This window comes from Marmota marmota, unplaced genomic scaffold (assembly GCF_001458135.2).
Source record: "Marmota marmota marmota unplaced genomic scaffold, marMar, whole genome shotgun sequence".
Taxonomy (NCBI): Eukaryota; Metazoa; Chordata; class Mammalia; order Rodentia; family Sciuridae; genus Marmota; species Marmota marmota.
Genome location: NW_026000075.1, coordinates 13,211,496 through 13,229,454, shown reverse-complemented (window position 1 = coordinate 13,229,454; position 17,959 = coordinate 13,211,496). Strand labels below are relative to the sequence as shown.

The 17,959-nt window shown below is 35.1% G+C and overlaps 1 protein-coding gene across 20 annotated transcripts in view; it reads right to left on the bottom strand.

Moving 5' to 3' along the window:
- Positions 1-17,959, bottom strand: part of Mecom (MDS1 and EVI1 complex locus) — a 544,822-nt gene that overhangs the window by 40,309 nt on the left and 486,554 nt on the right. For all 20 annotated transcript variants that reach the window (XM_048814338.1, XM_048814329.1, XM_048814333.1 and 17 more), the window contains 2 exons: positions 6,921-7,023; positions 3,441-3,657 (listed from right to left, as the gene is read on the bottom strand). In XM_048814338.1, coding sequence (XP_048670295.1) covers positions 3,441-3,657; positions 6,921-7,023 — 320 coding nt within the window. The remainder of the gene's footprint in view (positions 1-3,440; positions 3,658-6,920; positions 7,024-17,959) is intronic.

The window sequence follows — 17,959 nt, the reverse complement described above, 5'->3', positions numbered from 1 at the left end:
ATATTGCAATTCTCACTGTCTATCTTCAGTAATCCAAGAAGACAAGCCATATTATAATATATATTTCAATATGCTGTATGGTAAATCATAAGCCTGGAAATCTAGTGGCAAAAGATGGACCTATTTGAGCCTTATTTCTTCCCCTAACTCCAAGGACAAGGTTTAGTTTTACGGGTATATTATGAGCTAAGAATGGTGGCGCAGGCCTGTAATCCCAGTGACTTACGAGGTTAAAATAGGAGAATCACAAGTTTGAGGCTGGCTTCAGCAACTTAGTAAGACTGTCTCAAAATAAAGAAAAAAAATTTAAAGGATTGGGAATGTAGCTCAGTGGTAAAGCACCCCTAATTTCAATCCCCAGTACCAAAAAGAAAAAGAAAGAAAGAATGAGAATATGGCACTCAAGGAGCAGGAGTGAGATAGCAAAGCAAGAGAAAATATTCTTTCTTTGCTTCTCTTAACCTAGGATAAAATCCATATTGTTCCACAGAATTATCAACTATTGGCTAATTAGTGATTTTAAAAAAAGTTCTTCTCACAAAAGCAAATGCACATTGTTTTCATAAACATAGAAGCAATTCAGTCAGGCATTAGCGAGACATCTCCACTTGTCATCCAATTTAATATCAACTTATAGAGCTTTGCTCAGCTTTCTGGGTTCTTTACTTTTGTATATTAATCTTTGCTTCTTTCTTGCTCTTTTTTTTTTTGCATTCTTTCCTCAGGATTTTAGATAGAATATACAAAACAGAAGAATGTGTCATGTCAAGAAAGGAATTTCCACTTGTTGAAAATGTAAAGCAACAATATAACATTCAATAAAGTGGAAAATGTTCAGAGAATGGAAGTTCTGCACGTGGCTACAGAACATAATTCATAACCAAATCATGCCACCTGAAAGACTGACATTTAGCTCTATAGTGAAACACTTTAGCAGGAAAGGTAAGTTTTCTGGGTTCACTTATTTTTTTCCCCTGAATGTTTGACTGAATCAACTGAACTGGCAGTTGGATTTGGCACTAGGTAGAGTTGGCTCAAGCTTAGTTGTACAGTTAGTAGATTAAGAAGCTTTCTCCACCCAAGAAGTGTTGTATACACTTTCCATGATAAGAGTTACTGTTTTCCAAGTAGAGTTACTGTTTAGTCTGTCAATTTTTACTTTATAATACTTTTCATTATTTTCTATGATAAAACTAAAAGAAAAAAATACTGATACCAAAGATGCTACTTTTCAGTATCAATACTTCCCCTGCTCATGGTATTTACTAGTTTCATTTTGTATTTTTTATTTGGATGTGAGTCTATCTGGGGGACATTCTGTGATGTCTTTTTAACAGAAATCCACTTTTTACCAAACATTTGTAACAGATTTATTCTCTATGCAGATTGACATAAAGCAGTAGAGATAAATTTAAAGCATATCAGGAAAGCTCTCTCCAATAGCTAAATTACTCCTGAATTTGCAAAGACAGAGATGTGTGAATTTGACTCAGTCTCCTCCAGGAAGAGGTTATACTTAATGTCTTAATGGTCATTTATAACTTAATTTGTGACTACATAAAATCCTTTCCTAAAAGAGACCTAACTAGAAGAAGAGGACCCAGAGCAATAAATGGAGGTGAAAAAAGAGAAGGGGGGAAAGGAGCCACTGAGAAGGAAGGGAAATGAAATGGTGCACTGAAACAGGTGTTGTGTCAAAGACCAACTCTGAGCTATTCACCTTCTCCAGCAAGGCCAATTGATACAGGGCCATTCCCACTGAAATACTGTGTTACACTCACTTTAAATTCTAATTATACTTTCCAATGATCATTTCCAAATTTAAAAGCAAAGTAATGAATGTAATTATTAAAATTGTTTGTGGACCAAGAAAAAATCCATTAGGGAAGGAACAAACAAATAAAAGACCCATTAACAGTTTATTTACTTTTCTGATTTTAATTGTAGCATAATTATCAATATAGTTTTCAAAGAGTAGGTTCCATCAACCTAGATGCCCTTCAATAGACGAATGGATAAAAAAAATGTGGCATTTATACACAATGGAGTATTACTCTGCATTAAAAAATGACAAAATCATAGAATTTACAGGGAAATGGATGGCATTAGAGCAGATTATGCTAAGTGAAGCTAGCCAATCCCTAAAAAACAAATGCCAAATGTCTTCTTTGATATAAGGAGAGTAACTAAGAACAGAGTAGGGTCGAAGAGCATGAGAAGAAGATTAACATTAAACAGGGATGAGAGGTGGGAGGGAAAGGGAGAGAAAAGGGAAATTGCATGGAAATGGAAGGAGACCCTCAGAGTTATACAAAAGTACATACAAGAGGAAGTGAGGGGAAAGGGAAAAATAATACAAGGGGGACAAATGAATGTCAGTAGAGGGGGCAGAGAGAGAAGAGGAGAGGGGAGGGGAGGGGAGGGGGGATAGTAGAGGATAGGAAAGGCAGCAGAATACAACAGACACTAGTATTGCAACATGTAAATCAATGGATGTGTAACTGATGTGATTCTGCAATCTGTATACGGGGTAAAAATGGGAGTTCATAACCCACTTGAATCAAAGTGTGAAATATGATATATCAAGAACTATGTAATGTTTTGAACAACCAACAATAAAAAATTAAAAATAAAAATAAAAAAAAGAGTAGGTTCCAGAGGTGTTGTTTTCTTCAATAGAAATTTTAAATGTTCAAAGGGTTATAAAAAATTAATGAATCACTGAAATAATGAATTTAATTTTGTTAAAAATAAGAATTAATTACTTCATTTAGATCATTATATTCCTTTTTTTTCTTTTTAGGAAATGTACTAGAAAACTAAACATTGTTCTTTCATTCTTTTATATATGTGTAGTTTAGATAATAGTTCAAATCAAAACCATGAGTTGCACTGCACTATCAAAAGAACCTGTTTTTTAAGTGAGTACTAGATCCAGTCTTCGTTTTAAAAACATCATTAAACGTTTCTGCAGGTAGCTTTATTGCTTCCTGGCAAAGGACTAATTAGCATTATTTTTTTTCTCAGCACTCTTGATTTTTTTTTTCTCTGCGTCATTATTCCTGTAAAGTTAACTTCAGTTCTCAATAACATTACTTAAATAGTAATTTAGGGGTTAGGGAATATAGCTTATTGGTGGAGTACTTGTCTAGCATGTGAGAGGCCCAGAGTTCTATCCCTGGCACTGCAAAATAATAATAATAATAATAATAACAATATAACATTAGCTTCTATTTGAAACCAAAATAACTAAGTCTAACTTTATTTTACAGATAAGAATTTCCACCGGGGTTGGGGTGGGGGGATGGTTTGACACTAGCATATCTGTCTGGTTCACTGTAGTTCTACATTTCCCAACTGCATAAACTCTCAAAATTCAGGATAACATTTTATTGAAGAGTAAATATACAAGTATTAAGGTGCAGCATGCCATCTCTAACCTTTGCAAATCAGGAAAAACTTGGTCACATTCCTTACACTCCTGGATGGTATGTATCTCTCGGATATCATTCTCACTTTCGAGTTTTTGTTGAAAGTCCTCTTCCACCATGGAGAATGCTGAGTGAGGTGTACTGCATGGGAACTTTTGGTGATCTGCTAGTTCCGCTTTGGATTCAAAGAGCTGGTCACAGTCCTCACAGCGATATTGCCGTTCTTCTGTGGAAACAATTCAGATGTTGCGACAATTGGGTGGTTAGAATTTGCTTCCCCAAACCAGCTCTCTGATTGAATTACACAAGCCATAATTGAAATTATGTGACTTCATTTTCACCATGACCCTTTCTTTTTTAACATGGATTAGAAATTATACACATAAAGAACTCAAGAGAGAATCTGAAATAATAACATAAATAATTACTGGAGCTATAGTATAATGCCTGATCAGATAAAACTTTATGATTAAACCTTTCTAAGTTCAGAGGATACTGAGAGTAATAATTACTAATTATTGAGCATCACCTATTTTCTCAAGCTGGGACATGGATTATAGATATTGTTTAAAACCTGAGTATGAGAATTCGTCATTCTAATTATTATCCCAATATTCAGATGAGGGTACTGAGGCTCAGAGAAGTGAAGTAATCAATCAGGAAGTGTTTAGCCAAGGAGTCAGTCAGAATTTGAACACATCCTTGCCCCATACACTCCTCTCTGGGCCAATGCTTTTTATGTTACTTGGAGGGCACAGGGGTCACCAGGCCCTACCTGAGCCACATTTTGTGCCTGTTACTATCAGTGACTTTGACAGTACTTTGGCACCCATCACTGATCAACATGGGGCACAGGATGTCCTTAGTGTCCTTCTAGGATAATTTATGTTACTTCACGGCCAGTGCTAAGTGACAGCTTTATTAAACAGCAAGCATACCATGAATTTACATTCTAAATGAATAAGGTGAATAAACAGTAATAGTTGAGACTAGAGATAGTGAGGTTACAAAGTGTCAGGTAGGGATGGAATTGTTTCTACTCTATTTCTATATCTGTGAAGTCACTCAGGAGGCCACTGTCTGCAGAGATCACACAAGTACAATCAAAGACATTTTGAAAACAGTTCATGATGCTGAAAAACACCCAAGGCAAACAATGTGACACATAATGCCTGTTTTGTAGACCTACAGCCAAGGAAGATGTGGCTCTTCAGTTGTTCATTGACTAAGTGTTTTTGAGGAACTATTTAAGTCACGTACCAAATGTCAAACACTTTGCCAGGGAATTAATGAATAAGAAACTCAAGGGGATACACAGGTGGACAAAGAACTGTGGTATATTTTATGACAGAGGCATGCATAAGGCCTAAGGGAACACTGAGAAAAATGCCCAATCTGTCTAATCTGGGGGAAAGTGGTTCAGAAAAGGATTTATAGTGAGTAAGTACCAGCCAGTTGAAGTGGGATGAGAGGGGACATTTCAGGCAGTGGGCCTAGAACAGACCAAAGAAGCCAGGAAAAGAACATGGCACATTCATGGACAGGTAGGGCCATGGTGAAGTATGGCAGGTTTAGAGGGTGTCCGTCAGGGAGGAGAGGGAAAGGAAGTTAGGGAGAGTGGCAGGTCAGCAGGGACTTTTCAGGTCCACGTCAAGAAGAGAAGAGAAGAGAAAGCCCTTGGAAGTTGGGAAATGGGGACATATTCAGACTTGGTTTTGGGAAGAATTTCTCCCAGCTGAAATTTCTCTACAGAGAAGCCCAGTGGGACGTCGCTGCTATAATCCATCCAAAATACTGGCTTACTTTAAACTAAACCAATAACAATGGTGGAGGCAGATAATACTTTATTTTGAATGTTGACTCTGCCACTTACTAGCCATGTGGTGTTACTACTCAATTTATTGAGCCTTCCTTTGTCTGGGCTTCTCATTTCATTTGTTCATTTCATCTATGTAATGAATATAATTCCTTCCTCACTGGTTTTACCTCTATGTACAAGATTAAATGAGACAATATATGGAAAACATATAATATTTAGCACATAGTAGGTGTGCAATACATGTATTTTTGTTTTTGTCTTTCCTAAATTAAATACTAGACATATAAAATACAAATTACCATTTAGACATTATAAACCTTACATGTAAATGAATGACATATGAATGGATAGGGATATAATACACTGGAAACAAGCAACCTATGTTTCCAGAATATTTTAAAGGAAGGCAATTTATGAATGGTGACCTTAAGAGAGGAACAGTCACTTCTACTTAGGCCTTTCTGTAGCAGTAAACTAATCACTGATATGTCAAAAATAACTATTTGAAAATGTTTTAGATCTAACATTTACAGATGAGTGATACCTTTCACCAGAATAACTTCAGATTGCATGTTTTAATCATCTGCGCATCCCCTACACATACTGCCAAAACACATTTCCCATTGGGCCAGACGCCCCTCCCCATCAGGCTCAAACTTTTCCAGACTGACTGAGAACTCTAGGTTTCTAAAGCCATTCTTGTGTCAGAGTTTCCAAGAGGGAAATGAATTCCAGAAGGCACCCCAAATACAATCCGCATAACCTAAAAGGCAGAATATAGTTTGGCCAGAGGTGGGCGGGGAACCTTTGGAGGTAAAAAGGTTGCCTTCACAGAGGTACAGAGGCAAAAGCTGAGGCCCTCCCCTTTGGGATGCTGGAGGGATGGAGGGTAGCATGATCCTGACCTCTCTGGTAGGTTGCAATGGGTAACTCTTCCCAGTGGTGCTTCCAGCAAAATATTCTAAAGACATCACTACATTCTGTTGAACCAATCACATTATCTTAGGGAAAATTAATAGGAAAGAGAATGAAAAATATTAAATTTTCACCTCAGTGCTAAAGATGAACACAAAGAGAAAACTCTTAATCTGACCTAAACATTCATGAGTACTAATTATTATTCTGTTTGATCAACCCTCCCCCCACCACAGCTTCTTTCGATTTAGAATAGGGCCTGGCAAGTATAACTTCTGCTGACTTTAGAATGTCCTCATCTCTACTTTGTTCTCAGTGTCCTTCCCACAGATACTACCCATAGGGTCATGATGATACGAATTTTACTCCCATAAGAACATTTTTTTCCCAATAATAGGGCCAATGGATGGGAGAAGCATCTGCTAGATTTAGATAAGCTCTCAGCCAGGCTCCCTGGAATGACTCCTAAACAGTGGAAGGATTCTCACAGTGCCTAAGGCACTGACAAAAGGTGTAAGGTGATGTCTTTCAAATATTTAAAATTCAAATATTTAAAATTCCCTTGACCTGCACTTCAGGGAAGTCCTCTGCTTAGTTGAGTTTAATATCAGCAAGCCATCAATCTAAGAGTCACTCCGAGGGAATGAATTTGTTAGAACTGACATTGAATGGTCAGGGAAGCTAATAAAGAAATGCCAAGTATGATACAGTCTCTAAATGAGGGTTCTGGGGACCGCGCTGTGAGTAGTACTGACCATGGATATCGGGCGCCATAGTGTCATGGGGATAGTCTTCGCTCTTCATGAACAGCAGGAGCTCCTCTCCCGGCGCAATGTCTGCGACTACTCTATAGAATATCTTCAAGACCAAAATAGAACAAGGGGAAGACAGAGACAAGCATATTAGCAAAGAGCAAGATATACATTATGTTATCTGTACACTTTCTCATATCTTAATAAACATATTCCATTTATTTATTTATTTATTTATTGCCAAAAGGATTGTGACTTTCTATTTTATATACTGAAAATGAACACTCTGGTTGCAACTGGAAAGCTGTAACTTTCAAGCCAGTTCACATATCTTTTCCAAATCCTACTTCACAAATCAAATTTTCTCAATGTGAGGCTTGCTGTGTCATATATACCCTATGTAATGTTTAACCAAGAGTTTTTCTGTCTCTGAATTCCTCAAAGTACCTAGCAAGGCACACATAAACAGATCTAAGTCCTGTCTTACATTATCCTGCAGTATTCTGGCCAACCTTCAACTACCCTCTTGAGTAAGTTAGCAAAAGCAGCCCCTTCTCAACAAGGTGTTCTGAAGGTGAATCAGCAAGGTCTCTAGAGAACAGAATCCAAGGAGAGCATCTTGCTTTTCGACACTGACTGCCCCTCTCACCAACCAGAAGGGGACTCCCATACCTAGGTCCTGCCCTCATGCCCCAGCTCCTGATTGCCACTCTTGGAAAGCAGGCATTAGCCTTTATTGATTCATTTATCAGTGCTGCTTATTCCCCCTGCTTTCTAGCAAAGTGCAGAGGAAAGGAAAGATTTAATGAGTCTGTTAATGACTGACTGAAAAGCAGCGGGGCAAGTGTGGAAAGAACCCAAACCTGAAATTTCCAAGAGCTGCCTACCTTTGCTCAAGCAGGTTGGTGACTTAGGCAAGTCATTGACCAATGGGTATATCCAGGCGCCAGGGTTTTTCCATTTACGAAAGCAATTTAAGCATGAAAATCTTTAAGATGTTTATTCATTTTATCATTAAAAACTGTCTTAGTTTTTCCATTTTATTCTACAATTTTTATTAAGCAGCAATTCTATATCCAGATAAAAAAGAATGAAGTTATACAGTCTACTATTTGTACATTCTGCTAAGGTATCTTTGAAAAATCCCACAATACTCTTGAGAAGGAGATTATTCATTTGCCTTATATCTTCTCTCTCACCAACATCAGCAGTGAGAGTTTTTTTCCTCCTAATCTTCTTACTAAGTTGTCCATAAACAAATTCCAACTTTGGTAAGACAAAAACAAAAAAAAAGAGTCCCAGTTTCAGATTCTAACTATCTACAGAACACACACGTGCGCGTGCACGCACACACACACACACACACACACACACACAAAACCACCACCAAAACCAGCAAACAAAAACAAGAAGGAAAATCATATAACACAAATGGTACATCCTATGAAGAAACAGGAAGAATTATCTTTTTAGAAGACACTACAGTTAACTATGGTTTCCTGCAGGACCAGTTGATATTTCAAATGGAGAAAAGCTGAATAAATTAATGTCTTATGAAATCAATAGAAATGCTCATACTCTGATTGTATTTATCTATTTGTTTATCTTTTGAAAAGCTAAGGACATAAAACGTAAGTATGTGCCTCTTTATTCCAGTAGGTGGCTCTAAAGCCCAATTGTTTATTTTTCTATAAAAAGACCAGAGCACCAAATTGTGCTAAATTTGAAAAACACCTCAATGAGGACTATTTTCTGCTTAGTTTCTTTCTTGTCAAAATGAATTAATTTTTTTTCATTCAATAGGAGTTTAACCATCTGAAGTTTGTTTATAGAAAATAAGGCCAAACACAAAGTGTTGCAATAAAGATTATAGTTTAAACTGAGTTTCTTTATATGTCCAAATATAGAATCAAGACTATCAGGAAAATTATTACTTGTTCTGTGCTGTTTCCATTAAAAAAAATTAGTAAGTTTTCAGTTTGCATCTAAAGCCTAATCTTCACATTCTCCCTTCTTTGACACTGAGAGGAACAGTTCTGCTGAAAAAGTTACCTGATTAAAAAATAATAATAATCATAATGCATGAGTTTACTTTTTTCCCCCTAAACCTTCAGAGAAATACTTATAAGCACCCTGTTTCATTCTACAGTTGTATTTCCCTTTAGAAAACAATAGACTTCTCTCAACAGTTTGAATCACTTCTTTTTTTGGCATCTCTCACAGGTTTAACTTATTAGTTTCCTTTCCAACAACATGTTGACATTTGAATTGTGACATATTAGAACTTTTTGGTGGCTTCTCGGAAATAGTGAGGTTAAAGGGACAATACCCTGCAAGACAGTCAAACGGTGCAATTGTCTCTGTGGGGGAATGCTACTCAGCATGCCAGGTCATTTTAAGAAAGTATTATGATATCATTACTTCTTTGTAGTCCACTATTAATCATGTCTCTTTTAATTCCATTTTAGATTTACTCAATCCAATGTGAACAGTCCAAGGAACAAAAGAAAATGATGGATACATTGTAACTATATATTATAAAGACAATTCTCTTTGCAGGGACATAGATCACTACTGTAATTTCCCTTTAAGTGTCCAGATTGTCATGTGAAGAATATTGAGTGCATAAAAAATAAAAGACATGGAAGAGTGTTGATGTTGGCTTTATTTACTGGAGGTAAAAGGTGACATTCCAGGCCATGAAAGGCAAGGCAAAGCAGAAGTAGATTTTAACTTCAGGGTGTTCTTTTGGATTTTAAGTGAATTTTTATGGTGCTCATGAAACTGAGGTTTGAAAAGAACTGGCAAGCGCCAGACATAATGAGGGCAGATTCTGGGCATGCTTTCCCATATAGCAATAAGAATGTGCCTCGAAGTCCCATCTACCACACCCTTACGAATCTAGTCCTTTTCCGAAGGTGTTTTTGCCACTCACGATCTTCATTACCTTCCATTCCTCAGGATCTTAGAGACATTTAAGTAAAATTATGTTTTTCTCCTCTAATTACAGTAGCCCACAAGCATCGTTCAAAAACTTGAAACGAGATGTCTAACATATAAATTTAATTTGCTTTCTAACAATGATAATGATAGTAACACATTAGCATTTGAGAAGCAAGAAAAGTCATTCAATCCAAAACAAAAATGACAATTTGTTGCATTGAAGCAATTACATGGGAAAATGATGGGCTGTATCCCTGGAAGATGCAAACCTTTCAGAAAATATATCTGTGCTTCCATGTTTTAAAATATATCTTTCAGCAAATAAAAATACAACAAAGAACAGAAGCGATTTATGGAGATTTTCTCACAGATTTGTATGCTTATAAAAATACTTATAATGTCTTTCAAATCAGTGTATTCCCACAATCTCAGCTGTCTTGTGGTCCTATGAATCATGGCAACTGAGTTACGGCAGAAGCAGAGACATTGCTAATAGAACGTCTCTGGTTTTTGTGTAGGAGAAAAATGGAAGGGAATCAATTACTCTGTTAAATTCCATAAAAGAGTTAACAGGTCTCCCTCATCAGAGTTGTGTGGAAAAAGTTATCTAGATCCAAAATAAAAATATCCTGGATCTGAAATTTTCTGATGAATTCAACTCAAGTATATAAAGAGAGTCTCAAAATCTTAAACACTTAGAAAATGCTTTAATTGATAAAAAGAGTTGTTAAAACAAAAGCCAGTTTTTGATTATCTCTAAGAATGTTCCACTAGCAAGAAAAAAATCTCAATTATTGTAAATATAATGTAAAAGACTGAAAGAATGGGTCCTTTAGTAGGACATATAATTGTACATAAAGTATATATTTTTGGAAAGTCATGATAAATGCTTTAAATTGTGTTAACTCCTCCAGGATTTTCCACTTGGTAGCTGATACTAAAATCCAGAAACACAACATATTATGAACATGACCAAATTCTCCATATACTTGAAACCTTTGAAAGTTGAGATAGTCTTTTCATATTATCACATGAAAAATTTAAATTTTCCAATATCTTGCTGGAGTCTTTACTTGTCCAGGAAGATATTTTTCTCTTTGTAAGCATGGATATTATATTCAAATCTCTGTATGCCACAATTTATAAAGATAAATATTTATAGTAAGTGTTTTAATAATAGATTATTTTTCACATTCTTTTATCTTTTCAAATTTGTTAAAAGAGTACACTAATAAAATTTCCAAATGTTTATTTTAAATTCTAAATAATTCAAGTTGAAAGTAATACTAAATCCCCAAATTATAAACTTTTATTATCAGTAAAATTCACAATTTAGGGCATAAATATAATATTATACATGAAGAGGGGAATTAAATGCTTAAAATATAATTATTATTCTTAATCTATCTTAATCAAACCCTGAAATCAGTTTCAAACACAAGAGAATATTCATTCAGTTAATACTAATAAAGTGGTAATTTGATTTAGCAAATGTTATGCTTCCAAAAGGTAAATTTTCATACAATTTTATTTATAAATATATATGTGCTTGAATTGGCATATATTTTATATGTGAAATATAAATGTGGCAAAGTATATATTTTTGAATATTTTTAATTCATATAAAATATTATCATTATTACATATGATATAAATGGCATATGATTAACTCTAATTATATGTATATTTAGCTTATATATAATTATACTTTGTTACATGAATCTTAAATATAATTGGAATTGGAATTAATTGAAATTAAATATATATCATTAAATATTAATTTTCTTTAATTATTTAAGTCCTTACAAAGAAAATGGAAAGTCTTAAGTATTATAGGAACTTTTAATAGACTTCCAGGCTAGTTTGGTTTTATATTGTCAAGGTTTGTGTTTAACCAAATCCTCCATCGAATTATGTTACTATATATATTTACAAATGGTAATAATATGAGCTCCTTTATTATCCTATAGAATAGAAATATCCAAAATCTGTCAGACCAGCCTTGCTGTCTAGTTTGCTATGTTTGAATCGATTTAAAGTATTATGTTTGTACTGCTGAGACAAAAGAAAAATTCAGCGTACAAGGGGGAAAACAAGAAAGAAAGAAAACATATCATTTACTTGTAAAGAGATGAACAAGGCTTCATTGTTATGAATCCCCATTTATTTTCCCTGGTCAAGCACTGGAAGTTTTATTTATGCTTAATAGACTGTATTTGGCATGTCTAAAAATGACAGAAGTGTGAATTATGAATGACCTTCAACCTATTCAGGAAGTTGTAATAATTGAAATAATAGAGAAATGTACTCCCTGCAAAATCGGTACTGAGAGACAACTTTTTCAGACTATTGCTGTCTTTTCACTTTGAAGTTGACAGTTGATTTCTTCCTCCTCCAGCTCCCAACATTTGGTCTCAATGTTTTATTTTCTATAGCTACATTTGGTGTACCACTCACAAGACTAAGAAAAGATGACTGAAACTTTCCCATTTGGAAGGTAGATAGGAGGGGAAGCAGGTGACAGTTTACATGTCTGAATAAAGTCAACATTTGATATGAACACGTCTGTCAGTCTTGGTGCTGCAGAGAGGTTGCATGGGTCCAATGTGTGCCTATATTATGGCCTCAGGAAGCACCGTATGGACCCCTGATTTACCCCTACAACTGTGGGAGAGCCCAATTCAGTACTGCAAAAGTGATATCAAGTTTGGGGTCTCTGGAGGAAGCAACCTATTCCAATTATATATTCTGAGCTTAATTTTACTAATAAGAGAAGAGTTTTTCAACAGATAGAAATTGATGACAGAACATAAATTTGTCCATTAAAATGTTAGTTTTATCATGACCAAGTTTAGCCAAAGCAAACAACCCTAAATTTCTCCAAAGATACCCTGTATTTGCTTGCCTATAGGGTTACAATCTAAATTTTTTTAAAGTATTAATTGAGAAAAATCAGGTACTGTCTTGTTAAATCTGTTTTCAAAATGGAAAACAAACGCACATGCTAGACCAAGACATTTTTGGAGAAGTTTTTTTCTTCTCTACCTCTTTAACTCTTTGATAATACTATGAAGATAAAGTCAAGCATAATTTACTGAATGAAACAAAATAGTGAATTAACTGTTGCTTTTAGTTTCTATAAAATGGACAAGTGATAAAGATCCATTTATATTATTACACCCAGAGCCCACAGAGTATCCAGCCTGGAAGTCTTGCAATTTGTCTCATAAGTAACTTCTAAGGATCTCTCTCTACAGAGCTCTCAGCCACCTGTCTTTAAAGTGACCATCTTGTCTAAGTCTACAAAGACTCTCTGATGATCAACCCAAATGATTTCTCAACATTTGGTAAAAGTTCCATATTACATTATAAGAAAGATAAAGATCATCAGGGTTTTTTACTACAAAAATAGAGGGTTTTTTGTGTTCTTGACCAATATGTTCCCCCTCTTGATGGCTTGTGAACCATTCTGATGGCTACCTTTGGGGCATCATCCCAGATATAACTGGAGTCTACTATGTGTATGCTGTTTTGAGAACTACCTGAATGAAAGGCATGTATGCAGGCAAACGCTAATTACTAAAAACGCCCAAGAGTCCTTCAGGTCTTCTTTTTCAACTTATGTGTTCAGTGAATCTTAACATAAAATCCTAGTATGAATTCTATCAGTGTTGTATCCTGGGCATTTTTACATGAAGGAGGGAAGTGGTGCTGTTTGCTTTATCATGTAAATACCAAATAGCAAACTATGTCTGAGACAGTTTCATCTTCGGGCGAGGGAAGTAACTTATCAGCCATATGACATCCCCCAGAGTCAGCTTAGGCACTGTTCACAAAGCCAGTCTCTGGGTCTTGCCAGCTGGCATTCATCTTAAAACAGCAGAGCATAACTTTGGTATAAAAGTGGAACTTGACTTAAAAGCAAAGAAAATGCCCAAAGCCAATAATAATTTTAAGATCAAAAGGAGTCATGCAGAATGTGGCCAGAAATCCTTGTAAAGGAAGAGAAAATTAACAAATTACCTGACAGTAGAGGCAAACATTTTTAAAAAGTGGGAAGAGGCTAACAAATTACATTTTTGCTTTACACATAGCTGATTTACCTTGCTTATTTGCACAAACTGCATTAATTGAATGATGCAGGAAAGTGGATTTTTTTTCTTCAGTAACAAGCCAAAGAAAATAACTTTATAATTGAGCCCGTAATAAGCTTGTAGTAATAATACTGTTCTAGTGTCACACAGTCTGATAGAATCACTCACGTGGACCTAAGTAGAGTGAAAGCGGGTGTGCCAAATCAGCCATGATTGTCCTGGAAGCAGTTAAAACTTTATAAGGTAAAGCACAAATGAGAACAATGCCTGTTCCAACTGAAAACACTGTAGAGTCTTGCTGCCGTTCATTAACCACAAGGGAGCTGGCAGGATCCCCAAAGTGAATTCTGACTTTGTATTCTCCTAGGGGCACTCATTCTTCTAGATCTCATTTCTTCAAAATATATATCAGGCATTAGATAATCTCGTATCGACACATTTCTTTTTATTCAGAGCAAACAGCCAACATCTCTCATTCTACCTGCTAAATACCAGCTGTCAAGGGCCTGTTTAAAAATAAAAGGACTTATCACCTTGTGTAAATGACAAGATTAATAATGTCTTGGGTTTCTGAGAACTTTATTCCACTTGAAGACCATGTTAGGGCAGGTCAGGAGTTTGAATGAAATTGTGTTCCCTCCTACGATGCAGAATACATACATACATCTCTATAGAAAATATGACCCCAAAGCACACACCCAGATCATTCTGATTATCTTGAAAGGAAAGACAGGTCTTGTTTAAGTCTCAAAAGTCAACTTACATGAATTGTACCATAATGACCTCCCTGGTTATAACCAACATGTTTTCACCATAAGGAAGTATTAGAGTAAAACTGCTGTGTCCAGAGAACTCTTCCATAAGTACACAAATCTTGTGAACATATTCAAGGATGAGAACCAATTTTGTTAGAGGTGGCTAAGTCTCTGGGTAGCCTGCCTTTGATGTAGGTGAAGGATATAGAAACGTGGGCTTAAGAGGGAGGTTATCAAAGAACTAGTGAAGGACCAGGCCAAATCTAAGGCAACATGCTACATCTCACAATCAAAATGGTCTGTCAAAGTAAGATACCCCCAAGACTTCAAAGAAAAGGATACAAAATATCCCAATTTAAACAACAACAAACTCAGTAAATAATTTAGATGTTTGTTGTACTTGACATAAAATACATGAGTGATTCTGGATGTAAACAAAACCTCTGAATCACTGATAAAACTTTTTCATGCATCATCTATATATTGGATCCCCTTGAGGACATAGTCTGGCAGAACTTTCCTCATGCAACTTTCTGCTTTTGCTCTTGCCCTGTTCTACCTTTCAGTGCCAGTTCTTGCTCCTGAAAGCAACTGAGAACAATTTCAGATTGGTTAAATGTGAAATTATTTAAGCATTGTCTACCTTCAAAAAAAATTCCCAGCTAAACACTGAGCTTTGTAGCACTGTGCAGATACTTTAAGGCATCAGGGGGAAATAATTGGGAAATCAAGGATCAACAGCCTTGAGTGTTTTTAGTGGTTCTAGTATTTTATGACTTGACTAAGACTGTGGTCTCAATTTACTAGTGTCTTTGGTATGGCCTTCTTTATAAAGATAAACTACTATAGTTAATACAACACTTTGGGGGGGAATTTGGACATCAGTCAGAAACTGCAGTTACTTAGAAATTATGGTTCATCAGTGATGCCACTGCTTCCAGAATTTCTATCTCCAAAAACATCACCACAATAACTTTGAAAACATGAAATGAGAGATATCTAAAATCACAAAACTCGAGTCTTTCTAGGCAGCACTGTCAAGAAAGTAAACCGCCACAAAGCTCATTCTGGTCTGAAAAAAAAAATCTGAAGTAAAATAACTCACAGAAATCTACTGGAAAATTTAAACCAAGGAAAATCACCTCAAATGGAATGATTGCAGAATGGTATTGGGGAAATGCTACTCAAATGGTCTTTGCTTTTATGTTTATGATATAAAACAGATTACATCCTTTATCAATTTGACTTAAAAACCAATACCTATATTGTTTCTAAGAACTTCTTCACTCCTAATAAATCATAAATGGATTTTATCTAGCATATAATTTTGACATCCCATTATTATCCATTTTATTAGCTTAGCAAGAATATTTTTTTTCTTTTATAGGGTTCTTCCACACCCTCCTCATTATAAAACTTATTCAAATTGATTAAAAGATCTTCAACATTAAAATTTTAAAAGCTATGTACCTTCATCAAGGTAAACATTATACATTCCTGTTTTGTTCTAGGTTATCTTTTTCCTTCTTTGTTAGATGATCTCATCATAACCATGACTGATTTGGAGTTGAAAGATTCATCTGAAATTCTTCCCTTTTAGAAGAGTCTAAGACTTTTACCTGTTGTGTTATTAAAATTCATTTCATTATCTTGAGCTCCTTCTAAGAATCAGAAGGAAGGGAAACATTTTTTTTCATGATTTCTTATAAAGTGCTATATTTGCTTTTGTGTTGTACAGATGAGTTGACATTGTTAATGCTTAATAATTACTTCTGATCCAGGGTACCCCCCCTCTATCTATCTGCATATTAAATAATATCTCCATGCTGGGATTGTTCTTTACATGATGAGTTGTGCTTATTCATTATTTGGCAGCTCCTATTCCTCATGGAAAAAGACAGGAAAAAAAAAAAAAAAACAGACCTAGAGAATACCTTTAGTCAGCTCTTTTATCATTGTACTTAGTCCAACATTCACATTTCAAAGCTGTCTAGGATTGCTCATCTTAATTGGCTTTTAGAAAATGCATATGAGCCTATAAATGAATATGCCTGTAATACATGCATGTACTACTTGGGTGCCTGTTCTCCTTTGTCTTGTCATCTGGGCTAAGTAGGATTGTATACATACATACCTACCACACAAATCTGACTTTTACCTCTGAATTTCCTCTCTTGTTGTTTATGGGTGAACTTACTTGACCATGCAGTATTAATTTTACAATTATGTTATTTGATACGCACTCTGTAACCAGCTTAGATTTCTGCCAGAATAATACAGAAGTTTAGAATAAGTGCTTAGAGAAATAATAGGTGCATGTTTAATATTGGCCTTCTATGGTTTTCCTGATTAACTGTTTCCCCTGGTTCTTCAGTTCAAATAAGTAAACATGCTATTCATTAAAGTATGAAACCAGCATATATTCTTTGGAAAACAGAGCCATTTATAATGTGTAGTTGAAAAGTAACGATGGTAAAATTATAAATGCCTATTCTAATGAGCAACCTAATACATAGTTAGGAATAGCAAAACAGTTTTCCTTTTTAATGCAATCAAGATTCCCAATGACAAGAATATATTTATTATAGAAAATTAGACAAATAAATATTAAATGAAAAAATGGCTACATGTGAGCTGGCATTGGCTACAAGTCTCATTCTTAAATCATCTTTTCACTAATTCTGTAAGTTTTATTTGTCTATGGAAACAGCTCCCATTGGCACTAAATGCAAATAAGAAATAATTATTATGATATAATAAGGTATCTTTTGAGGTCCCCCCATTCCTTTCTGAGGAAATATAACATAAACAACTTACAACAACTATCTATTTCCATCTACAAATAGCAGGTCCTCAAAAACTGTTTGTTGCTGGTGGTGACAGTAACTCATATGATGGGCTTGGGATATTTTTTTGCCCACAATCAATAGCTAATTTAATAATGTTTTCCTTTGTCAATAATGCCTCTTGTTTTCTTATGGCACAGGGAAAAAAAACAATCGATTGGTTTATTATCTTTGATATATGTTGAGGATTTTAAAATGATTCCTATTTAAATCTAATTTTACAATTTACTACCTCTTATATAGTTTAGCCAGTAAAAATTATCTGGTAGCTGGTAAAATGCCAAAGAATAATCTCATAACGATGATTGAAAGAGAGTTTTAGACCATATGACGCTAGCTTTATTTAACAGCTTTCAATTGGAAACATCTAATTTAAACTTTTTCTTTTTCTTGGTGGCGATTTC